At 47.6% G+C, this 26241-nt stretch overlaps 1 protein-coding gene across 2 annotated transcripts in view; it reads right to left on the bottom strand.

Moving 5' to 3' along the window:
• Positions 1-8206: 8206 nt before the first annotated feature.
• Positions 8207-26241, bottom strand: part of LOC134563846 (rho GTPase-activating protein 20-like) — a 30882-nt gene continuing 12847 nt past the window's right edge. For both annotated transcript variants that reach the window (XM_063422195.1, XM_063422196.1), the window contains exons 2-15: positions 24954-25036; positions 22526-22696; positions 21849-21998; positions 21279-21320; positions 20479-20563; positions 19517-19594; positions 19288-19354; positions 17796-17984; positions 16195-16370; positions 15515-15676; positions 14385-14494; positions 13215-13404; positions 12509-12626; positions 8207-11947 (exon numbers count right to left, since the gene is read on the bottom strand). In XM_063422195.1, the coding sequence (XP_063278265.1) occupies positions 10215-11947; positions 12509-12626; positions 13215-13404; positions 14385-14494; positions 15515-15676; positions 16195-16370; positions 17796-17984; positions 19288-19354; positions 19517-19594; positions 20479-20563; positions 21279-21320; positions 21849-21998; positions 22526-22696; positions 24954-25033 (3351 nt within the window). In that variant the 5' untranslated portion in view covers positions 25034-25036 and the 3' untranslated portion in view covers positions 8207-10214. The remainder of the gene's footprint in view (positions 11948-12508; positions 12627-13214; positions 13405-14384; positions 14495-15514; positions 15677-16194; positions 16371-17795; positions 17985-19287; positions 19355-19516; positions 19595-20478; positions 20564-21278; positions 21321-21848; positions 21999-22525; positions 22697-24953; positions 25037-26241) is intronic.

Below are 26241 nucleotides of genomic sequence, written 5' to 3'. Positions count from 1 at the left end.
TGTAGGATTTTGTTTTGTTTAAAATAAAGAAAAATGCTATAATACAAAGGTGAGTTAGATCAGCTACCCAGGGAACTGTGCCCACATTAGGCAGCCTAAGATGAGGCAAGGAAATCTGTGTGGTTTTCCCTGCCTCTTCCAGTGCTTCTATGAACGAATCTCTTTCTAAGTTCCTTGTTATCCTTTTAGGTGATGCAAATGGTGAGGTCTTATTCTGCATCTGGTTCAGGTCTTCTTTGTTTGACCTGAGCCCAGCCACTGAGTATACAATCTGTTTGTATGTTTAGAATACAGAATCATCTCCCTCCCAAGAATAGGCAGACTTTTCTGATAATATTTAGTGCTGTTTCACTTCTTGAAAAGACAGGAGTGATGCCTGGGACTGCTGTGCTGTCAGAAAGCTTCTTGCCAGCGTGGCCAGCCTGGCAGAACTTGGGCTGGGAGGTTCCGTCGGTGTGCTCACAGAGAGCCAACGGGCTCTGTCACCGCTGGCCCAGACACAGCGACAGAGTGGTATGGGGTCAGTCTGCAGGCTCACAGGCAGCACTGACTCCCGTGGGTTCTTTGCCTGGCAGGGGCTTATGCGAGCGATGGAGATCCGACGGGCAGTGGGAAGAAAGGAGGAAACAATTTCAGACGAACAGAGGGTTTATTGCAAACACCTCCTCAGCCCGAAACTGCTCCGGGGGGAGAGGGATGCCGGGGGTTTTTGTCCGAAGGATTCGGAGGGGGGACAAAGGGGGTGGCCAGCCGCTGCCAGCCAACCGGGGCAGGTTGCCAGGGGATACAGGTGTAATAGAACATCGCTTGGACTAATCAGGGGAAAAATAGGAGGGATTTACAAAGGCGGGAGACATGACAGGCAGCTAACCGTGTGCCGCATGGCAGGTGCCGGAGTCATGTGAGTTAAACAAAGGAACAATCGAGGGGTGGGATACAGGGAACCCAACAAGTACAAAAGTATAGAAAGCCTAACCGATTAAATTAACACACTGCCACATCTCCCCGTTTTCTTTTTACTAAAAGAACAGAAGTGAGGGGGGTCCGGCAGATGCTCAGAGTCCAGGTAACATTTGGCGAATCGAGGTGGTTGAGCTGGCCACTAATCGTCTGCGAGGCTTTCACAGTCACTTTCTTCTTCAAGCTCCTTTTTAAGCTCCTTCAGCTCGTCTTCAGGAGCTGTGACCTTGGCGAGCCGAGCAGCAGCCGGAGAGGGGGTAGATGTGGAACTTAAAACTAACTTAATTAACGATCTCCTGATTAGTCCGAAAGCAAGACAAACAATTAAAATAATAAACAAAATCAACAGACATGTTTTTAAAATGGACCCGGCCCATCCAGATAAACCCCAACCTTTAAGAATGTAAAGAGCACGGTCGGGAGGCTTAGCATCTTGGGTCCGGGTCTGAAAAACAAAACTGGGGGGCCAAAAATTATTAATTTGGGTCACAGAAATAGGTAAAGGACAGGTCATGGTCCCATTCCCACAGGATGGGAAGAGAGGGTCTGGAGGAGACTCGCCTTCGACGGCGGAATGCCGCCGAAGCCACCTGCGGGACGCTGTCGTCACGCTCCCTCTTCCTTTTAATGAATGGTTTTACCCATTTGGCAGGTATCCATTTGATCCCAGTAGGCGTGAGGACACGGGCGTACCCACGCCCCCACGTCACCAGGTCAAACGGACCCTCCATCTTCCCTGACTCAGGCAATCTCACCAGCACCGGGGGCTTGGGATCGAACTGCCACTCCTTGTTGCACCTAAAGTGTATGGTAATGGGCGGATTGGGATTTTCAAAGGAACAATTTAGAAAATTGATGACATAAAGGGCTCGGGCCAATCTGATTGCCGGCGGTTCCACCTTTAATACCTGTTGCTGTTGTTTAAGGACCCTCTTGATCTCTTGGTGTGTCCTCTCTACGATTGCTTGGCCTGTGGGGGAGTGGGGGATGCCTGTCTTGTGCTCCACTCCCCATTGCTGCAGGAAGCCAGCAAATTCCTTGGATTTGTACGCAGGGCCGTTGTCTGTTTTGATCCCCTTAGGGATGCCCATGAATGAGAAGGCCTGAACAAAGTGTTGGATAACATGTTGGGCCCTCTCACCTGCGTGCGCAGAGGCATAGACAGCGCCAGAGAAGGTATCGACGGAGACGTGAACGTACTTCAGTCTCCCAAATGATGGAATGTGGGTGACATCTGTCTGCCAGAGTTCACAGCTCTCCAACCCGCGAGGGTTGACTCCGGCATGCAGGGTAGGCACAGCGTGGGACTGACAGGAAGGACACGAGCCAACAATCGCCTTAGCTTGTTGACGTGTGAGGTTAAAACGTCTAGCTAAGCTAGGCGCGTTCTGATGGAACAGCTGATGGCTGAGCTTGGCCTGCTCAAAAACGTCAGGCAACGGGGCTATCGCTATAGGGGCAGCAAGAGCGTCAGCCCTCCTGTTACCCTCAGCAATAAACCCAGGCAATTCAGTGTGCGACCTGGTATGCATTACATAAAACGGTTGCTCTCGGTGGGAGACAATTTTGACCAATTTCGAGAGCTGCTCATACAGAGCTGTGTTGGACACCTCTTGTAAAATTGCCTGATCTGCTCTAGATACCACCCCCGCTACGTATGCGGAGTCGGTTACAACATTGAGAGGTCCAGAGAATCTCTCAAGTGCTCTGACGACAGCAGCCAACTCGGCTATTTGAGGTGAACCCTCAACTACTTTAATATCTGCCTCCCACTGCCGAGTTTCAGGGTCCTCCCAAGTCATCACTGACTTATGAGAACTCCCGGACGCGTCAGTAAAAACTGTCATCGCATCGAGAGGTCTCCTGCTCTGGACACTCTTTAAAGCCAATTTAAATGTTACGTCCAAATTAAATAGTTTGTGGGCCGGCCGATGAATTGAAATTTGGCCCGTAAAGGAATCTAGAGCAAATTGAAGTGCTTCATTTTCCTGAAGCAGGTGTTCCAACATGGGTTTGGTCATTTGGCCTGTTGACAATCCAATTGGCATGTGAATACATTCGAAGTCGCACCCTGCCAAATCTTTCATCCGCGTTCTTGCTTTGCGGACGAGCTCAGCCATAAGCTCTTGTGGCTGTGTCATTCTTTTGGGCCGATGGTGGCTGAGAAAGACCCACTCTATAATAAGAAGAGGGTCCTTTCTACCTTGGCCCTTGGTGTTGTGTGCTGATGTTTTTGCACCCGTGTCCCATTGAAAAATGATCCCATGTAGATGTGGCAGCTTACCCAGAATGATGAACCGAAAGGGAAGCTCGGGATCGCATCTGTGTGCCTGTCGTGATGTCATTGCCTGCTGGACCTTCTCCAATGCTGCTTTTGCCTCTGCGGTAAGCACCCTAGGAGAACTGAGCTCCCCTCCCCCTTTCAATAAATTGAAAAGAGGGGCTAGATCCTCGGTGGTCAGACCTAGCCAGGGCCTTACCCAATTCAAGGCACCGCAAAGCTGATGGGCGTCCGCAAGGGTACGGACATTTGTCCGAATTTCCAATTTTTGAGGCACAATGGTCCTCTTACCAATCTCCAGGCCCAGGTACTTCCAGGGTGGCATCATTTGGATCTTATCTTTTTGCAGCTCGAACCCTGCAGCAGCTAACGAATTGGTTACAAGGTCAAGCGCTCGCGTAAGTTCATCTTCGGTCGGCGCGCAAACGAGGATGTCATCCATATAGTGGTGGATGACAACCCCCTCCGTGGCTGCGCGCACAGGGGACAGCAAGGAAGAGACGTACTGCTGACACATCACCGGGGAGGCTTTCAACCCTTGCAGGAGCACCCTCCAGTGATACCTCTTCCTCGGGGCCGCCCGGTTGATGGAAGGAACCGAGAATGCGAAACGCGGGGCATCATCCGGGTGTAGAGGAATTTGGAAAAAGCAATCTTTTATGTCAATTACAGCCAGATTCCAATTTCGTGGCAGCATGGTTGGGAAAGGCATCCCAGGTTGGAGAGACCCCATATCTTCAATTACTTCGTTAATTTGGCGGAGGTCGTGGAGGAGGCGCCATCGTTTTTTGTCACTCTTTCGAATGACAAAAACGGGGGAGTTCCATGGAGAATTGGTCTCCACGATGTGACCTTTAGCTAATTGCTCCTCCACGAGCTCCTCAAGCGCCTGTAATTTCTCTTTTGTTAGCGGCCACTGCTCAACCCAGACTGGTTTATCTGTCGTCCAATTCAGTTTGAGGGTCGGGTGCTTCTCAGCAGCCGCTGCCTGAAAATTTTGCGAGGGGTCGGGAATTTCGATTGTGACCCCCCACTAAGCCATGAGGTCTCTTCCAAGCAGGGTTTCCTTGTAATCTAAAACAGAAGGACGGATGGCAGCCAATTGTCCTTTTGGCCCCGTAATTTTTACCATGTTTCTCGACTGTTTTGCGGATTGGAACCCTCCTACACCTTGGATCTGCCCGTCCACGTCCTCCAGGGGCCAGTGCGACGGCCATTCCGCGGTCGGAATAATCGTCACATCTGCCTCTGTGTGAAAAAGCAGATCTTTATCTATTGATTCATCTCCCAGAGTGAGCGTACATCGCACCAAGGGCTTACGGGTGGAAATGTGATGTACAGCATTTACAGTAAAGGTAAGATGTTCTGGGTCACCATAAGGAATTGCTTGTGCGATGACCTGGCCCTCGGGTAAAAATGTGGGCGGATGAGTGCAGCGCAGCCAGAGAATGAGGGCCCTGGGGTTATTGTGAAGTGTCCCCGGGACTACCTCAATCTCCTGCGGAGTGTATTTGCAATCACCGACGACGATGAACTTACCTTCGCCGGTCATTGGCCACTGATGTAACTTCTTTGGGTCTATGGTCACAAAATGGAAGTCCCTATCCGTCAGGTACAATGGTCTGGTGAGATGCAACCTGTAGGGTTCAAAAAAGGAAGAGGTAGTGAGAATAGGTTTTGCTATATCATGTTCAGGTGTTCTTGAGTCTGGTGTAGAATGTCCATCCAATTGACCCCCTTTGGAGTTCCCTGCCCCGTCCACCCGATTGGGGTCGTCGCGCTGGGTGGACCCGCGCTCCCCTTTCAGTTTTTTTGCTGTGCCTGGGATGGCACCGGTGTTCCTGGAGATGTATTTTGAGTCCTCTGTAGTAAAGGTTTCTTAGGGCAGTTGGCAGTCCAGTGTCCTTCCTCCTTGCAGAAGAAGCAGTGACCAGGGCAATTGCCGAAGGAGGGTCGCCGCCGAGGCGGACGATGTCGAGGCTGTTGGGATGATTCTGCAGCACGCACAGCCTTGGGCGGAAAGGTTGCCTGGGAGGGTGGTGGTGGGTTCCTCCGGGCAAGGAAGGGCACCTTCATCTGGCACACCTGGAGCATGGACTGGAGAGTGCGGGGCAGATCTGGGGGAAGACTCAAAATTGCCTGTTTACACAGGTCGTTAGCATTAACGAAAACAAGCTCCCCTATGATACCTTCCCGTGCACTTTCTGTTTTAACTTGAACTTCCACTGCTCTGGTGAGCCGCTCTACAAAGGCAACAAATGATTCAGAAGGTCCCTGCCTAATGGTGGTATAGGGTGGTGATGGTGTGTCTGGCTGCAAACAAAAGAAAGCCTTGCAGGCTATATTTTTTATAATTGAAAGGACTGCTGAGGGTATTAAGGCTGCCTGGGACTCAGGGGAAACATAGGAACCTTCACCAGCAAGCAGCTCAAGAGAGAGGGGATTGCCCTGTTCATCGATGGCTGGAAAGGGCAACTGAGGCATTGCTTCTCGCAGGGCCTGTTTAAATGCTGCATCCCAGAGCTTAAACTCTGTGCCATTCATCAGGCAAGAGAAAAGCTGCCGGAGGTCTGCTGGAACAACATGGACACCTGCGAGATCAGCAGTGAGGAGGCCACGGAAGTAGGGACTCTCCCTGCCATATTCCTTGTGCGCCTTGCATAAATCCCGAATGATGCTTTGGGAAAAAGCATGCCAATTGGGTTTTGGTGTGTCACCACCATGTGTTCTGCGGTAGGTGACAGGCGCAGCAGAGAGAGTGACCCCCGGCTCACCCTCGCTCATTTCTTCCGGTTCCCAACCATGGGAACCAGAAGAGAGGGCGTGGGAAAATTGCTGGCAAGATGGCGTCCTTCTGGGGCGGGGAGATGGACTCGGCCCTGCCTCAGGGGCGTGTCGAGGGGCAGGGTGAGTGGGCGGGACCTTTGGGGAGGAGGGAGGGGTCCGGGAAGGGGCTATGGGAGGGGCGGAGGGAGGAGCTGAGGGAAGGAAGGGGTTGGAGGGAAGAAAGGGGTTCAGGGGATGGGGGAAGGGTGGCGGCCACGTGGAGGAGTGGGCGCCATTAGGTGGGTCACCGCCGCCATTTTGTGGCCAGTGTGACGCGTTTAAATTAAACTGAACCTTGGGTTTGAAATTCGGGGAAGCAGGGGGAAGGAAAGGTCCTCGGTCAGCTTGGCCACAGCCTTCCGAGGGGTCCCCAGCAGTCTGTCCCAGGCTACTGGGGCTCGGGGGCCGGGAATTTTTCGGAGAGTCTGGGCGGACAACTCTCTGAGTTGCTGCTTTCTTCAAATTTCCCTTTCTCGGGGCAGAGGGGCTGGGATTGGGTTGAAGGGAAACCGGGGCTAGCTGGGGTTCCTGAGAGCTTTTCTGCACTCCCTTTTTTGTCGCTGCCGTCTTTAATTGCAAAATTAAAAAGGCTAATTTCTGTGTGTTCTTTTCCCCGGCGTTACCTAATTGTAACAGTTTCTTTTCCGCCAGCTCCCAAAACCGGGAGCTGTGTACCATCAGCGGGGACGCCGTCGGGTAGTGCAGGAAAAGCCATCGGACCAGCTTTTTTAAACAATCCTTAGAGAACTTAACTTTATTAACTTCTAATAACGCAACACAACTGTAAAACACTCCTTTCTGGGAAGCAGACAGAGAAGCACCCATTCTGCCTGCGTGATTTCTGGAGCTAGCAAACGAAAGACGCAACGAAAAAAAAACCTGCCGCCGCGCGCGTTTTAAAACCGCTGTTTCACGCGCCCGTCCGCTCTGCAAAAAGCCAGCGCACGCGGCGAAACCGAAACTGGCTGGCCGGCGAAAACCCGCGCCTGCCGGCAGCCGCGCTGTGCAAGCTCGCGCTTGCGCACAAAAATAAAAGCTTTAAATCAACCGAGGGAACGAAAAACCGCCGGGGGGGGTGAGCCCGGGACAGGGGCCAAAAAACCCAAATCCCGGGGGCCGCGCGACCTCAGCCAGGGGGGTGCTGTCCCCCACAGGCTGCCAGAAAGGGAAACGCCGTTCCCACTGACCCGCCCCGCGGACTAGGGGGGTCTGCTTACTTACGAACCCCTGGCGTGGTGCTCCAAAGCTGCTCCAGAAGATCCACCGCCGGAGAAGGACCGTCTTCCGGGACGCGGCGGAGACGGCTGCCCTCCTCTTCCCCGGGGAGCGATCCCTCGCGGAGGGCGCTCAAACCCGGGCCGATGTGACGTCCAGGGATTATTTCAGGTGAGCTCAGCTCCTTGCTGAGACGCACCAATCCTGCCCGTGGGCTCCGTAAAGGCGCTGAAAGCCCCTTTCCAGTGCCCCACGTTGGGCGCCACACCTCCGTTGGTGTGCTCACAGAGAGCCAACGGGCTCTGTCACCGCTGGCCCAGACACAGCGACAGAGTGGTATGGGGTCAGTCTGCAGGCTCACAAGCAGTACTGACTCCCGTGGGTTCTTTGCCTGGCAGGGGCTTATGCGAGCGATGGAGATCCGACGGGCAGTGGGAAGAAAGGAGGAAACAATTTCAGACGAACAGAGGGTTTATTGCAAACACCTCCTCAGCCCGAAACTGCTCCGGGGGGAGAGGGGTGCCGGGGGTTTTTGTCCGAAGGATTCGGAGGGGGGACAAAGGGGGTGGCCAGCCGCTGCCAGCCAACCGGGGCAGGTTGCCAGGGGATACAGGTGTAATAGAACATCGCTTGGACTAATCAGGGGAAAAATAGGAGGGATTTACAAAGGCGGGAGACATGACAGGCAGCTAACCGTGTGCCGCATGGCAGGTGCCGGAGTCATGTGAGTTAAACAAAGGAACAATTGAGGGGTGGGATACAGGGAACCCAACAAGTACGAAAGTATAGAAAGCCTAACCGATTAAATTAACACACTGCCACAGGAGGTGAGTGTGTTTCACAGCAGTTCAGTGCAAATGCCACCACCCTGACACGAGGGAGAGGGGAACAAGAGCAAGGGAACAAAAGGTGACAACACCACAATGACAACTTTTGTGTCTTTTATTAAAACAGTTACAACTGTAGCTCTGGAAAAAAAAGACTGTGGATGCTTTGTTGCTGTTCACGTGTGAGGAAAATTATAGTGTTGGTGGAGTCGTGTTATGATTATATACACCTTTCATTATACAAGGTGATCTGGGACAGAGAGTGCCACATCTGAGAGTTAAACACCCTTTGTCTAACAAAACTAACTGTATACACCTTGGAAAGTGGGCTCTGGGCTTCTCCCTGTTTCCCTTGCCCCAGTATTTGATGATCTGAATTTGGACTGCTGGGCCAGGTTCCTGCCACTGACCCTCACAGGCACCTGGCAGATAAGTGGAGGGATCTGACACTGGAGAGTTTACAGAGGTGGTGTTCCCCTCTGTGCAAGGACTGGACCATGGCACCTGTCATGCAGCTCCAGCTCTGGCTATTTGCAGACACTCAGCAAATACTTGCAGGGATACTTATTCCACAAGCACAACCTTTCAGCCATTAGGATTCATATATTTCTCTTTTCCTTCACCCATTCACTGTTCACTGAGTAAAAGGATTGTCTCTCTTACAGATACACCATAGAAAACTCTCATGTAACTTTCAAATGAACCATCCCAAACCTTTTAACCTTTGAGACTTTTCCCTCTGTTTTCTTAAAACAAACTGTCAAACAACAAACTGATGTGGGCTCTCAGCATCTTTTTAGAGCTCAGCTGGCAGTCACAACCCTCTAACAAGCCCCATTACACCTGTGGCACTTCTGAGCATGGCTTTGAGGGATGCTTCAGGAGTTCACTGGCTGCATCTCTTTGGTGGTCCTTACCAGCAGCCTGCTTAGTGCATCCCTGCCTGGAATTCCCCAGACTTAATTCTGCTGGAGCGCACAGGGCCACATACTCTGCTGAGTGGGAACCTGGTGTTTCTCTGAGCCAGCATCGGTGATGAAGCCTGCACAGTTTCAGTGTATGGACTGACAACTTTCTGGCCAGATGTGACTTTGCTTCAGCACCTACGCCACAACATTCCTGACAACTTCCACGACTCCTTGACCTCCTGCTAAAACCAAGCCCCGCTCAAGCCCCTCTCAGCATGATGAGGAATTTGGTCAGTTGCCTCATCCACACTGCCTCTAGAAAGGGCCATCAGCATTGACAGAAAATTTTCAGCATTCGTTAGGACTGAAACTCCTGGCTACTGAGCTACTCCCAGAGGACATAAAACAACATTCACAGCCCTGTCAAAGTGACATTACTAAAATCCTTTATAGCATCTATGTCTCTGTCAAATGCTAACTTTGGGGAAGGTATGAGAAGAAAGAATCATTGCTTAATTAATTCCAGAAAAATGCAATCTTTGGCTTAAAATGTTACACATGCTGTTTGTCAGAGAATGCTGGACTTTGGACTCCGGGCTCCAGCTGCTGACTTTGGAACCCAGCCTCAACCAATAATGGATGTGGGCTGTGAGCTAGACCAGAGCAGACAACAGAGTGAAGCAGCAGTGATTTCTGGAATGAAGGTGAAGGATTTTCTTTGGATGAATGGTTGTGATGAACAGTGTATAATGGTGGGTTTTGTGCAAGTGTAAAGATTTTTAACTAATTTCTATGGAGCATTAACTATCCCTGTTATCCAGTCATTCATGCACATCAGCAGTTGACTGGAGAAAATAAAGCAATGTTTCTCTTTTTCTGCTGTTAAAAAAAAATGGAGTCAGGCCCTGCACAGGTCAGCTAATTCAAGGACAGGGAGGGTCTGGTGGTATTCACTCCACTCCACATCGAGCCAGTGAAGTCTCTTCCATCAGAAAAGGGCATAAAGAAAACACAAGATCAGCCCACACCTCCCACAAAAAATATTGATCCCCATCATTAGATACACATTAGTGTCACTTTACATCAGTTGCCCCATGCAGCCTCCTAAATTCTTCACAGCCTGATCATATATTACAGAATATTTTCTGTTGCATATACACACACACACAAAAAATTAGTTCCTCCACATCGATCGCCTTAGACAAATGTCTCTTCTGCAAACACTGCTGTGTCACGCTCCTCTGTGGCCACCTCTGCCAGAGGCTGGCTCCTGAGCCACTCCACCCTGCTCCGGAGGAGTTCCTTCTCCACTGCTTCCACCTCTGCTGTGGGACAGGGTGTGGTTTCATCGTGCTTAAAATAGTCCCTGATGGTGTTTCGGATCGAGTCAGGGAGGACGATGCGGATGGTGTGGCTGAATGTGTCAAAGCCCTTGCTCTGTGTTGGCGCCTGCGCCATTTCCACTGGTTGTCTCTCCAGCTCCTTGGGAGCAGAGGCACTTTGGGAGCTCACTCTGTGCTCGGCCTGCACTGGTGGCATGGTCGGTTCGTGGTGGTAGCGCCTGGAGCTGGACTGCAGGACCAGGGGGGTGTTCTGCCCATAGAAAACTGTCTGGGGGATGTGGACTCTCACAGTCTGCAAGCTCTTGGATAGGCTCTGGTCTCTGCTGCTGCTGAGTGAGTCTCTGCTGCTGGTGTTTGTCACAGATTTCTCTTCTCCCTCTTGAGACCCCCAAGAGCTTTCTTTATTTGGGGCCACATAAAAGGTTATCTTGGTGCGCTTCAGTCTTTCCTGGCTCAGAGGGCAGTTATCAATGCCTCTGATTTCTACGTTCTTCACTGTCTTCTCTCTGTGCTGCTGGTGGCTGGCCGGTGGGGATGTCTCACTGGATGGGCTGGCAGCTGGGTACTCAGGGCTTTGCTCAAACTCTTTGGTATAATCCTGGCTCCTGAGCCCTGGGCCAGGGCACCCTGAACAACTTAGCTGTCTCTCTTCTTCTTCCCAGTCGATGTCAGTGAATGGGCTTCCCATGGCAGCTCTGCTAACACATGGAAAACGTTTCTGCTCTCCAGAGCGACTGCTCTCTCCAGCCTTGGGTTCATCGTCATGAAAACTGTCTGGACTGCACAGATGTAAAGGCACAGGAGGTGTGAAGGATTTGTGCCACTCTTTTTGGAACCTCTTGGCAGCTGTGGGAGACACAGCATGAAGCCTGGCAGAAGTGCCAAACATGAATGGGAGGGATGAGACATCTGTGGGGCTAATGGCTGATGACTCTGAGCAGTAGGAGAAAGCACTGTCTAAGGAGCTGAGTGAGGAGGCAGACGGGGAGGTGGTGGTAGAGGACAGGCTGGAGAAGCTGGACCTGTTGGACAGACTGGACTTCTGAAGGCTGAGCTGCTTCACCCTGGAGGTGGTCTGAGGTGCTTGCCACAAATTCTGTCTGCCCTTATTAACCCCAGGGTTTAGGCCTTCATCAATCAGCTTCTGGCTCTCCATCTGCAGCTGCCTGAGCCTGTGGATGTAGTCGGTGTGGCTGCTCATGATGGTGGCATCACAGCTGGACTGGCGGGCCACTGGCTCGTGGCTCTGTGCGGGCAGCTGGGAGCTAAGGCAGACGCTGGGCTCTGAGGAGCACCGGTCCCTGGCTGGGCTGAGCGAGCGTATGGAGCCAATGGAACAGAAGGAGCCATCCTCCTCCAGCAGCTCATAGCTGTCTGCACTGGCGTTGGTCTGGGCTTTGCTTTGGTAGCAGGCTGTGATCTCACTGAACAAGTCCCAGTCTTCCTGATCCCCATCAAGTAACAAGCTGCTGGGTGCTTCAAAAAAGGCGTCTGTTTCAGATTCCAGGTGGTGCTTTGGCCCTTCTGGATCACAAGTGGAAAACTCCAGCTCATCAGAGGAATCATCATGCTGAGCCAAGCCTATGTCTGGGGCAGAGGTCACAAATTAATTTGTTGCCATATATGTAATACCTCACAACCAAAACAGGGAAATTATATCAAGCTCATGAAAAAAACAAAGACGATCTATTATTCTCACAGGAAATAATAAAAAAAATCTGGCTTGATGACCAGTTTTCACCACTGGCCTGTATTCAAAGGATAGATAACAGACAAGTCCATCTCTGTCCATACAAACCAGGTGGTTTAGCTTTACACAACTAACCTGGAAAATAAAAATGCTGCTGGGACATGGCAATGATAAGGCTACACTAAATTCATGCAATGGCTAGAGTAGGTTTGACAGCAGCCACAGAGAAAGACAGCCATCCCTGGGGACACATTGGAGTTTCTGCACCTCAGCCCTCTGCTTTCTGCTTTGCTATCTTTTCCTGCCTATGCTTGACAGGCAAAGGGAAAACCAAACCAAACTATTTTTCAATGCTGTTCCTTAGAAGAAACATGAAGGCAAAGCAAACTCTTTTGTCTGAGGACTTTACCCATTAAAAGATTTAAATATTTCCGGAAGATTTACTACCATCAACTTACCCAGAGATTCTGCTGAGTTTTTGGACTTCTTTTTGGCAGGTCTTTGGAACAAGGAAGCAATATCACCCCCAAAAATCTCTCCTGAATTTTCAATCAGAAACTGCACTAACAAGGCCACCTGGCAAAGACAGGAATCCACAGATTTAGTTTCATGAAAACAGAGAATGTAAAATCATACCCAGATCATTCCCATTTTTTTTTACGAAGACGTAATTTCCTTGAGAAGCTGTTAATGATGTGGCAGTGCATCTGTATGAACACCTGAGGCAAGAATGTGAACTATGTGAACTGGTACTGTGAGCCAGGTGTAGCACATTCTATAGCTTTCCTCACTATTGCTTACACCTTATAAACTACAAGCAAGCATTCCTCCTTCCTGATGCACTGTTGTGCTCTTTGCTTACTTTGTCCCAGATGAGAGGGCAGTGCCCAACTTCAGCTGCTCCAATTTTCTTGCACTTGCTTGACCATATAAGAAGTTCATCTGGTGAAGCAATCACTGCTTCCCTTTTTACCCTGGACAGTCTGAGGAGCTAAACCCCTCCCAGCATGGGCAAAGCTTTCACAGAGGAAAGGATGGGGCCTGGATGCCACTCAGCCAGTGCAGTGACTGGCCTTGTGCCTTCCTTTAGACTACAAAAGGCAGTGTCCATAAAAATCAGCGAAAGGGGAACACAGAGGTGAGGCCAAACCCATGGAAGATTACCTTCTTTGTAGACCGGCTTTCCTCTTCAGGCCCAGTGGGACTCGGTAGCCAGAGCATATTGGGTGCTATGCACAGAGCCAGGTTAAAGGCATTCATCTGGTTCACTCCAGAATTCTGCTCAATGTGATGGAGGACTCCAAAGAGGTGTCTGAGTAAGATGAGGTTGGCCTCTGGAAGCTGGTTGACGAGACTATTCAGAAAGTGGGAAAAAAGGAGAACAGTGCTGTTCACAAACATCTGCTCTTTGAATTCCAGAAGTTGCATCTCAAAGCTTTTTCCCCCTCTTGCCCCTTTGTACCCAGCCTGAGACATCCACATTTGATAATAAGGTATAACAATAGTAATAATAATAACAATAATAGGAATAAGAATAATAATCTGTTTCACTCCCCTCGACCAACTCATGTGAGAGCCACAACTCTGCATTCAAATTCCCCACCTGCTCTGGTCACAGAGCTGGAGGGACAAGGGACTTAGGTTCAGAGCATGTGGGAGGGAGCCCACAATGCCTTGACTAAATAGGGACCACCCAGAGGAGACAGGAGACAGCTCCAGGCCAGCAGCACGCCAGGCCACACCACTGCTGTGTCATGTGCTATGGAGAACACGGATAAAGAAGACCCAGGCTAAATTATAAGGTTCAAAAACTTAGGTGAGCCATGGTTGAATAAACAGGATATCCAACAGGAGGCTGATAAACTGCTCATGCTCAGGGCAGCAGTTTCAGGGCAGTAAAGCTGTTTTCAAGGCCCAAGTCTCCACCTTGACAGGGCTTGTTTCTTCTATCTGCCAATATGGTGATCAGCCTCATTTTGTGCACATAAGAATAAAGTTACTGTCCTTAAAGCTCTAATTCTGCTACCATAGATGCATTCTTGGTGGCTGAATTATTATGCTTTTTCAGTTTACTTGTTCTGGCAATTTGAAGCAATCATCAGAAGAGAATTTTAAAATTACTTTTTAGGGGTCAGAAATGTTAAGGATGTTCAAAAAAGACCATTGAAATGAAAATTTTCTGATCTGGCAATTACTGGCAATCTGTAATAGCTCCTCCACTGTGGCCTGGAGCATTGCCAGTAGTCTCCCAGAAAATGAAGGCTATTCTATTCCTAGGGCCATATGATCTCCCTTTTCCCACCAAAAGAAACTTCTACAAAGGCTTTTACAAACCTTTTGATAGCTTCAATCTTATGTGCCCGATTTTCTGTGTCCACAGCTTCCATCCACAGTCCGTGCATGTCTGAGGATAGAACACTGTCAGGTATATTTCGGAGAAAATCCTGAATTAAATATATATATGCAGAGCAGTGTGGTCAGTTTGGAATTCCTGGTTTCAGTTTCACAATGCATATAGTCACTGTTTATTCATATTAATCACAAGATAAAACAAGACACTACACAAACGTGTTTATTCTCCCCACCCATGCCCACCAAGCTCTCTTTCTCAGGCTCTTCTGTGGCAGAACTGCAGGATGAACAGGCAAACCCTCCTGTTTCGCCCCTTCTCCAGAGCAGGGCTGACCTCCAGTCCCACAGAGGACTCAGCCCTGAGGCTCTGCACAGATCTCTCTGAAACAATTCTCAGCTAGGAGGACTGCTGGTTTTTCTTGGGGAGCTATTCAACAGCTCAATGTATGTCTTGTGTTGGGAAGTGCCTGAATATCAGACAATTGCCAGTACAAAATACAGGCTTTTCCTTACTGAAACCCGGATCTTATCACAAACTTCATCCCCCACCACAACCCCTGTGCTTGGATGTAGCAGCTGCTTTCCCTTGTGCTTGCTGGCTGATCAGAGGGTGAAGACTGGGGGTCCGGAGAGCACAGGTCAGCTCCTGTTTTGGGGGTTGCAGAGCAGCTGCCCTCAAATAGCACAAGTCCTCCCAAACTTTCTGCAGCCTCTTCCTTGCATTCAGAAACAACAAAGAACACCTGTGCTGCTGCCACCAAAGAGTTTTATGCATATGCCAGTACAACATCTGTCATGTTATTTCATGGCCACCTTGCAGGTGGACACCACTGTATTTCCTGCTGAGGGTGGTTTGGTACAGGGAGGTGCCAAAGGAAGCTCCTGAGGGAGGCTGAGGAAGTCCTGAGGTGCTGCACATGCGTGCATGGGAAAACCAGGGTCACTGTGTTGGGCAGGTACCTCTGTGTACCCAAACACACCAAGCCGTCAGGTAAAACTGTTCCTTGATGGAAAATGCTTTCTGTTCCCCTGAAATCATCCCTACCCAAAAAGACTCATTGCTTCCTGAAAGAAGCAATGCCCAGACAGCTGAGTTACTTGGCCAAACATACCGTGATGACAGCTGCAGCCACAAAGACTGACTCTCCATCCACCTGAACATCATCTCCAGAATTCAGCTTCTCTTTCAATTCCTTGCAAGTCTTGGCATTGGCAGAACGTCTGAAAATGCCCCTAGTAGAGGGACCTTCGTGGTACAAGAGGAGCAGCATATCCTACGAGAAAACCCAGGTGTACTTTAGAGCCTAATACTTTACTCTCTTGTTAGTGTATATTGTAGATCATGTGTTGTAACATAATTCGCAGAAGACCAAGTCAGTAATGGGAAGAAAACAATACAAGAGATTTATCCGGATCTAACCAGGGACAAGAACCTGACAGCCAAGCTGCAGATACAGTTTATGTGGGCATGCTTATCCCATGACAAGTGTGAGCCCAGGGACTCTTGTAATGAGTGAGTTCTATGCTACATAGCAAGGTAGGATCATTGCCCCTTGTCAGCTGGTGATGACCTGGAGACACTCATTGAAACAGGACAGACATCTGTGAATGAAGTGACAGGGATTACCCAGGAGGGAGTTGTTCCCACCCTTGTTACTGAGCTGAGTCTGGATCACAAGTAAATGATGGTCCTCTTCCCCATTCAGTCCTCATAAATGCTGCAAGTGGCTTTAAATTTTGGGCAAAACACATCAAGTTTATGTCAAGACAAGCAGTCCAGGCTGCTGCTTACCATGATTGGCTTAGGAAGGATTCCGTCAGGACAGACAGAGGACAGGGACAGGCCAAAGAGTTTCCGTGGTGTGGTAGGTGACTGTGAAGGAGGGCTGCCCGTGGGGGTGCTGGTGCTGCGGCGCAGGGCCCAGTCAATCAAGGACTTCTTTCTCTTGGTGTGTTTCTGTAGTGACTCTGGAAGAAAACACAGACCTTCGTTACACAACTGGCTGTCCTCCTGCTGGACAGTGAGTGATCTACAGTGGAGGCAGAGTTCCCAGCAAAACAAGCACTTTCTACCCCCACCTGTTTATTAAATGCATTCTTATGGGGATGGTTAGACAATATACAGCAGTGAAACCACTCATTCATCTCTCAACCATCAGCAAACTCTCAATCACCATTCTTCAAGGAACCTTGCTGTCTCTGCAGTGCAAGGGTGACTTGACTCTTGTGACCAGTGATAGGCCTTGAGAAAATGACATGAAGCTGAGTCAGGGGAGGTTTAGGCTAATCTCAGGAAAAGGTTTTTCACCCAGAGAGTGGCTGAACACTGGAACAGACTCCCAAGGGCAGTGGTCACAGCATCAAGGCTTCCTGAGTTCAAGAAGTGTACGGACAATGCTCTAAGCGGATGGTGGGGTTATGGGTACAGGGCCAGGACTCGATGACGCTGATGGTTCTCTTCCAGCTCAGCATTTCGTATGGTTCTGATGCAATGACTTGCAGTTGAAGACTAACGAAGGACTGAAAGCTAAGTCTTGTGAAAAATGTAGAATGTTAATTCATGTTCGTATAGTTAATGAAATATATTGAAACCTATAAAACTGTATATATATATGTTGTATGAAAGTATAAGTTTCAGGATACCTTGTAACATTTTGTTAAACCAAAATATGAAAAGGCAGGCACCACCCCAAGAGCTCACATTCAGAAATAGACAAAAGGTTTATGGGAAAACCGGCAGTCTCCTTAAGCACCGGGAGGAGATCCATCAAGATAAGGCGGCAGAAACATCAAAACCCCAGCTGACACCCTCACCGAACATCAAGCATCATCATCCATATCTCAGACCATTAATCAGCCAGGAAATCTGCTGAAACCAGAAATTAACACCTTACCGGAGAGAGGGGACTCTTTTCAGCTGAGCCGGAGACACCCATGAATTTGAATAGCTAGCTTGGACACAAAGGGGGAAAATGAGGGAATATGGCCAAGGGCAGAATAAAGTGTATGAAAACCAAGCCCCGAACTGGGCAAATTTGTGAACCTAGGGGGAGGCAGCAGACGGCCATGTTCTGTGTCTCAAGGTTCACCCTTGGCATTTTCCCGGGTAAAAATTGTCAAGTATCTCCGCTGTTAGTGGGTTTACCAAAATTCTGTAATTCGATATTTTGATTAATAAATCAAAATTATTTAATTGGAATATTGTATTAGTATTTATAACAGTCTGAACATTTGCACAGAGAAATTTCATCTCTCTGCAATCTTTTCCTCTTCACATTACATTCAGGTATGAGAGCAACTCTGGGATATGTGTATGATTCCAGAAGAGTTCAGCACTGCACTGGAGAGCAATGAAGTCTCTGTCTGGTTTTACCACACTCCTGCAGCCCCTACCTCTCCTCAGCTGCATTGGAGCTTGGAGTCTGGGTTTCAGGACAAACTGACACTGTTTTTCCTTTGGGAGCTGAGCAAGGAAAGAAGCCTCTGTCCCATCAGCCAGGAGAGTGTTGTTGTTGGTTCTTTGTTGTTGGTCAGCAGAGTCACGGAGACAGCTCAAGGCGATGCTGAAGGGATGCTCGTGCCCTGTTGAGGAGAGTTGTGTAAAGAGCAAGCAAAGATGCAGAGTTATGGTAAAAATTCTTATTGTGATTGCAAAATTCTAGCTTTGGTTATCTCCATGATCAATACCTAGAACTTAACAGACAAAATTCAGTGGTTTATTTTGAAATGTTTCTTCTGTTTCTGAAATCAGCCCTGCAGATCTGTGGCACTCTCCTCCATTGTGATTGTCCTAAAGGCCCTCATATACCCACCTACCCTCCCTCAAGCCTGAGGAGTTTCTATAACCTAAACACACATTGTTAAAAAGGAAAGTTTTCAAATAAAGAGTCTGCAAAGGCATTGATGCAAGTGGCCACAAGGGCTTGTGAGGTCAGTTTAGTATTGGATTAAGGTAGCAGTTCAGAAGATAACAACCCTTATGCAGCAAACTGGATTTTCAGTGAGATACAACATTTTGTGTGGAAAGCAGTTTCATTATTTGTGAACTGAAATGAAAACTTGTGAAATATTTGTGAAATGCAACGAAAACTAAGTACCAAACAAGAAGGATAAACACGTTAGCTTCCTAACTAGTGGCTTATAAGTCAGCAATAGATAATCTAAAAATCTGCTTATTTCAATTGCCAAAGTGCTTTCCTCTAGATCTAACAGACTCTTGCTGAATGACCACCTGACTGCAGCAATTGGTTTGGTTATGACAGAGCCCAAAGACAAAGGGCCTGGGACGTGCCAGGAGATGCTCTGTCTGACAGAGATCAGTGGACGCCTCTATCAGAGACAGTGAAGATAGGCTGAGGCTGCCCCTGACCTCCTGTTCTGTCCATGAGGAGATGTCTGCAAAGCTGAGCAGGAGAGGATGACCAGCCTCCAAGCCTGTAGCCCTGCAAGCTCATATCAGCAGTCAGAGGGATTGAATTAGGCTTTGAGGCATGTCCTACCCCTATATCCCATCTGCTACAAAGAAGGTACATCTTGGGCCAGCCTGAAGATCTCCCATTTATTTGGAGCATCTGCTGAAAAGTGTGATGGGCTCCCACCCAGAAATGCAGATATTTGCTTGGAAGAGGGAGGTAAGTGTGAAGATTTTCAGATATCACCATGCTTTGTTAAATGTGGGTGCTGAGACATAAAAGCCAAGTGACATCTCACAGCAACTTGATGTCACATCTTACATCAGCAAGTGTTGCTACCATTGTTTTTTAAGTGAAGAGTGCAATGTTTATGATATGTTTCTGCCACACATGCTAATATAATTTATCAGTTGTTCCTCTGGTGCCAGCACCATTAAGCACTAAAATAATGCTCAGTATGGGGGGGCTCTTACCAATGAGAGGGTAAGCAGGCTCATCTTTCCCTGAGACCACCCAGAGGTGGTGTTCACTGGTTCTGCCCTGTTGGGTGAGGAACAGAGAAGAGAAGAGAAAAATGCTAGTTAACATTGCCCTCCACTCAGAAAGCAACAGACAGCAAATCTACACTTATCCACACCCACACTATCCTGTGAACCAGATGTTGCCAGCATCCTTAGCTAAGATCTGTCACCTGCCACTTACAGGGAGCCCAAGCTGTAGAAGGGTCTTCTTCATCACACTCTCTGCAGTTTCCACATTGGACACGCTGACTGCAGTAGTCTAGAAAGGCAAACAGAGAAAATGCAGGAAGCTCAGACAAAGATGAGAAGTTTGGTTGCAGTTTCTTGTAAGCTTTGAAATCTGGGGAAAATGTCACATCTCTGTCTCATGACTGTCTTTACTAAATATTCATGGTCGGATGAGCTGTACAAATTTGAACTACACCAAAAAGGATGGTGGCCATACAAAGTGAAAGCTATTCTCCACTACTTCTGTAGTGGGTCTATTGTACCATCCAAAGATTTCATCCAGCAGAAATCACAGGAGGTGTGTGGTGCTCAGATGCTGTGTTTGATCCCATCAATGTTTGGCTGATTACAGTGCCACTGTCTCTCAAAAGGGTGATCATGGAACATGGCAATGCTCATCAACCACGAGTGTCAGGGGTCACTCTTTGAGGGAAGAATACCCAGGAGGCAAATGTGACCCACCAAGCTTGGCACGAAGCCAAGAAATGAGTGCTGGACTGGGACACATTCCAGTAAATTAGTTCAGGTCAGCACACCAGTGACACCATGATCAATATTCTCAATTCATAGCACTGGAAATAGGAATTGACTGTGGCACTCAGCCACAAACTGTCATGAATTTTGAAGTGCAGCAAAAGTAAAAGAGAAAATAAGTCAGACATGAAGAATAATCTTAAAAAATAAGTGCTATTTGGTAAGGATCTGGCTACCTCCTCATTTCTAAAGGCAAGACTCTCCAAGTGTGCTTCCAAGTGAGAAGGATGCAGATACTCAGATGTACACCTTCTAAATCTTTTTAGCTGGGACTTACTTGAATTTGAAGCTGGAATACCAGCACAGCCCTGCATTCCCTCTCCTACTCCACGGACCCCTGTGTCATCTTGATCTGATGAGCAAGTTCTTAGCTTTACTTACAGAAGAACAGTTGTCATCATCCAGCACAACAATTTGAAGGGTCAGATTCTTCAGATACTCATTTTGTTTTACCTCCTTGATATGCCTGAAAATCAAAGAAAAGAGGAAGGGATGTAATTTCCCAACCAAATTCGAGAAGCGCCTTAAAATTTGGATGGGACATCCTCCTTGACACTGTAATAAATACAGATTAATTATGATATATGTGAATGTAATGTTCATAGTGAGGTCACATGCTCTTATTGACTTCTTTATCTACCTGGAGCACAAAGACTAACAATCCTCCACAAGCAGTACCTCAGTGTAGGCAAATGTGTCCTGCATAATAGCTTCCAGTGTTCCTTCAGGATCACTACAGTTCTCCACAAATCAGAAGATTTCTTCCCCTCTTTATATAAACACTTTTGTCTGGGTGTTAGTGAAAGCAACATATAAAACATAAAAAACCCCCTGTAGCCTCTAGATGCAACATAATAAAAAATTTAGTTAAAATTAAAAAATACTGAGGAATCAGTAACACTTGTGACAGTTCCATAGTGATTAGCAAAGTCAACTACCAGCTCCAAAGGAAAAAGGATGCTCCGGCAGTATCATCTTCTGATGGATCCCCCTTTTTCCCAACTGTTAACACCAATTTTGCAGTCTCTTAGGGGCATCTATATTCGGATTTCAAAGATGGATTTTTCAAATGGTACTTAGACACTTAACATGCTGAAAATCAGAGCACAATTTGACAGGCAGATTTCTCTAAGGCCTGTAGAGGAACCACCTGGAAGGAGGATGAAAGGCGGGTCACTTACCACAGTAACGCTGACAGCCATCGTTCCTTCACATCAGCTGAGCTGAAGACAAAAAGGGAGGCAGATCATCAAACAAGTGCTGAGTGGGTAACAGCCCTTGGAAACTCTACCCAATTTCATCTATATATGGCTGCAAGTCAAAGTTGCTTCCTGCAAAGCCCTGGAACAAAAGCACAGTCCTTTCCTTCTTCTGTTCTATTTTAATATATAACAAAAAATAATAATAATAAAAAAAAACCCCAGCAACAAACTGGACCAGGTTTCCTGTCAAACTGGTGAGTGTTCAGATAAGGGACAAATCCACTTCTGTGAAGTTGGTGTTAATTCATCTTGTGGGCTCTCATTATTTTTGCAGTGACCTTTTAATTGCTATTTTCTTTCTCCTAGTATTTCCTTCCCAATGTCTGCTGTTCCTAGAACTATTGCTGCCAGCACAGGTTACCTGGGTTTCAGGGTAAGGAAATGGAAAAGGAAATAGGCCCTTTAGCCTCAGTCATTGTTTCACTTGGCACACAGGAGGCCTGAGTAGCTACTGGGATGCAGAGGGAGGTCTGATGTTGGATAAAGTACCTGAAGGTCACAACATAGTTGGTGATAGGCCAGCCAATGACAAACGAATTCTCGGGACTCATCTTTTTCTCTGTCACTTCGCTGAGACAGGTGCCGGTCCACACTTCACTCAGATGCACTTGCCTTTTCAGCTTCAGGCTGGAGGAGGATCTACAATGGAAATTATTATTTCCTTAGGCCAGAGAATAACATTTAGACCTCCAGAGTCTGATCATACTCCTTTCAAGTCATGCAGATGCATTTAGAGCTCTTAATTTATTATGTGACAGAAGGGGTCAGAGTGAAAGTCAGTTTTGTCCTCCTGCCTCTTGCCCTCATGGTGTATCTTCAAGCAACCTCATATGGAAATGGGCAAAACTGATTGACAATATTTTCCTTCAGACAAGTGGAGTGAAACATTAGTACCAAGAATAATTTGTAAAGGTGAAAGGGGGAAATGCCACATTTTAGATCCACATTTCCAAAGAAGCATTGTTTTGGAGGTTGCTGAGTACTCCACAAATAGATTAGAGCCTCATAGAATCACAGAATGTCATGAGTTGGCAGGTGATGACCTGCATCATCACTGAATCCAACACCTGGCTCTGCACAGGACAGCCCCAAATATCCCACCACGTGCTGAGCCTAGTTTCAACAGCACCTGCTGGGGAAAAGGAATGAGTTGGAATTCCTCTTACTTGGATTTGGCAATGACCAGCACATCACTGAACAAAATCAGATGTCTTTCCTGGGTCTGCAGGCCCACAGTTAGCTGCACTCGCTCATCCAGGATGAAGGTGGACCCTGGGCTGCTGAATACCCCACTTGGCAGCCCATTGTCTGAATGGGAAGAGGAAAGAGTAGTTTCCCTGGAGGGGTAAGAAAAATCACAAGACTTTGTCAAAATAAGAAAAATCACAAGACTTTGTCAGAAGCTTTCCTCAGAAGGATTTGTGATTGGACACAGGCATCTGTTTTGGAGAAGTCTGATAGCCATGTGCTTCTTCCAGCCCCTACTGCTCTCCATTATGACCCACATTTGCCTGCCTCTGCACAATTAACTTTAGCAGCCTCAGACAGACGGAAAACTGCCTAAATGCCCACAGCAAAACTTGTGAGATTAAGCTGCTGAAATAGCAGGTTTTGAGTAATTTCTCACTCAGGTAAAAGACTTCCTGCACATGTGTGTGAGCTATGACTTCAGCATGGAAAGCCCATGGCTCATGGCGTGGCTCAGCTGGGTGTGGTGGGCACTGCCCTTTCTGCGCATGTTTTCCATCCAGGCTGAACAATTTGTCAGCACAAGAATTGCAGCAAAAAGAAAATGAACTGCATGTACTCATCTAATTTCAGACATCTGATTCTGGCTTGCCTGGCTGCCATCCAGCTTGCTGTTTCCACTGAGATTCATATAGGTGCTCACCCTTTCCAAAAATCCCTGAGGGTTTTTGCATGTTGACTACAGTCAGCAAGGCAGCATGGGGATGGAACCAGACCTTCCCTCTATGCTGTCCCCAGCTGGAAGAACTCTGCCAAGTGCAATCTCCTCGCTTGCACCTCAGCACCCCACAGAGCACCTCCTCAGCACTGCTCCGGGCTCAGGTCAGCCGGCACACAGCAGCTCCCACAGCCATTTCTGGGTCTCTGCATGTGGGATGTGCTGCGTGAACGTGGAGGAGTTCCTGTTCATGCAGTGTTTTCATGAGCCTGACTTAATTAGTGACCCTCTGAGACATGGCCTTAGACTAACATAGAAAAACCTCACAGAGATCCTCCTGTCTCTACACATAGACAAAAATGTGTATTTTGCTTGCAGGCAAGGATACTTGCCTTCCCTTCACCCCTCAGCAATTCTGCTCTACCCTCTACTCTGAGGACACTCTACACAAACAAATAAAAAACCACACAAGCTCTAAGTGTAGTATTTTTGACTTTGTTGATCTTAATTTCCACTGGCCTCATAACTGAACTCAGGTGATTTCAGTTAAACCAGCCAGTAGCTGCTTTACTAAAATCCTCCCCCGCTCACCAGAATATCTGTGCTCTGGCAAACAGAAATTCCCTCTTCCCTTCTCCACAGCAACCACCAAGTGAATCCTTGACTTATGCAGCTGTGGGGCTGTAAGTGTGGAGCTTAATCACCTTCAGATATGATATTAAAAGCTTTCCACATCCATCATCTGAGCAATGGTAGCCACAGCATCTTGCAGTCCCAAGCAGTGGATTTCCTTAAGCTGCAGAATTACCCAGCTTTATAAACACAATGGCAGGATAGCAAAAAAAAATTTCACTGATACTTTCATGGCCTAAGCAAAGATGGCATTGGACCAGCTCCCTCCATAGCAATCCATCACAAGAACATTTAAAGCTTCCCTCCCTCATGAGGATATTCTCCAGCCAAATAAAGTCAAGAATTTGTTTCTCTTCCTCACTTTTTTTTCCCTACTGCAATTTGGAGGGGATGGGAGGAAGGAAAAAGAAGTCACATAACTTTGTCAAATGACAACCAAATGAAAATCAGTCCTGCCCTTCATATTAAATGATCCTGTGAGACTGACATGCCCCTCCCCTCATTCCAGAGAAGCAGGCTGTACTGTGCATTGATCACCAATGGTATGATACAAAAGGGATATGCTTCAGGAGGGCTTGTCCAGTTCAAAGTGTCAGTCAGTTCAGCTTTATCTTCTCTTCCGTACAAAGAAAGAAAAAAAATCAAACTAAACAAATCCTTCAGGAAATGTCATTTACAAGACTGCTCTCAGAGCGAGGCAGAGAGGACCATGGTATCCCTTCATCTGTCTCTAGCAGTGACACAGTGCTGCAGGAGGGGATGAGGTCAGGGAGGACTCAGCTCCCACTGGACTGAGGTGCTCAGCTCAGGGCTAACCTAGAACATTTGGTGTTTCAACAGAAGATGTGCATGTGGCTGGCATGTGGCTCCCTGACTGTCTGCTGGCACTCCTGGTGCCTCACACCGCAGGAGCAGAGCATCAGCAGACACTGGATGGAGATGCAGGCTTGGAGGCAGCTTTCTGCTACCTGAGCTGGTAGTAAGGGAAAGCTGCTGTCCCCTGACAGGGACATGGCTGAAAGATCAAACAAGAGTCAGAAAGGTATTTTTTCTACCTGGAATGGGACTTTGATTTGCCAAGAGCTTTAGTAATGGCAGATGAGGTAGATCGTCTTCTTTGGACGATGGGCTTCATTTTCTGGAAGACAAAAAGACATTCATGTCATGCCTGGCTACCTTGGAAGCTGATCTGCTCATTGCACTCTACAAATTTTCTTTTTATCTAGCTAATAATCATGAAACCTCAGCACTGAAAGCCACGATCTGTGCTGTCAGACACTTCCCTTCCCTTCTTGATCATCAAAACACTGGCCAACTCTCACATTTATGTTTTCACAGCCAAATCTCAAAGTATGAAGTTCAAGAAAAACTTTCAAACACTCATGCCATGGAATGGTTTGTTAAGGAAAAGTACAGAAATACAATTTAAAACTGGACCAAAGATATGAAGAGCATATAATACTCTAGGGAATTGTACTTTATCAGCTGGAGGAATGGAGGAGGTTCCTTAGTATGTTTTTTCTCTATTTTCATTTTCCATGACTCACAGGTTCAGCAAACAGGTTCTTACTAGACCCCTCTCCAGGCAGTCTAATCTCAAGACACCTGAGTCTTTTTTAACAGCCACAGCCACCCAAGTCTTGTATAACACAGAACTGGAGTGACTGTAATGGTGAGACCTCAGAATTAGAAATTATAACCATCCAAGTCAACATACATAGAGGTCACAGGTCTTCTTTTATTTGCTAAATAAATTTTGTGCTGGAGAAAGATGAGAGATTTTAGCCTGGGAGAAAAATCCTTACATCAGTGACTCTTGATTAGTAAGCATGGGAAAATCTGTTCCGTGGCTCATTTCTAATTTCAGCATTTGCCTATGTTAGAGCTTTAAGTGCCAGGGAGTTCAGAGCATCTTGAGACTTACTGATCTTTTGACTTCTGAATGTTACAAAATATGAAAAATGCTAAGAATAAAAGAAACCATGATTGCTGGTTCATGAGGGAGAGCTCCTATGGGGAAAGTATGTTGCTTTTGTTAACTGTATACTTTCCAAGGTCTGTGCTGAACAGTGAAAACATTCATTGTATGTGAGCTCACTGGTCCCATCTCTGAGCATGCAAGGCTGTTACAGCTCAGCACCCGATGACAAGATTACCATTCTTGTGATGTCAGAGGAAGGTGTTATCCTTATATCAGTGATAGAAACACAAAGGACAGAGCAATTTCCGTCAATTTGTGTGACTGGTGTTCACCACATTGTGTCTGGTTTTTCAGAGCAAATTGGAAGGCTGACTGGGGCTGGTTTGAAGTACTTGCTTCTGTTTGCCCTCCCTGGAGCTACA

Source organism: Prinia subflava, chromosome Z, assembly GCF_021018805.1.
Source record: "Prinia subflava isolate CZ2003 ecotype Zambia chromosome Z, Cam_Psub_1.2, whole genome shotgun sequence".
NCBI lineage: Eukaryota > Metazoa > Chordata > Aves > Passeriformes > Cisticolidae > Prinia > Prinia subflava.
Note: the sequence above shows the minus strand (reverse complement) of the source record. Positions and strands in the feature narration are given on the sequence as shown.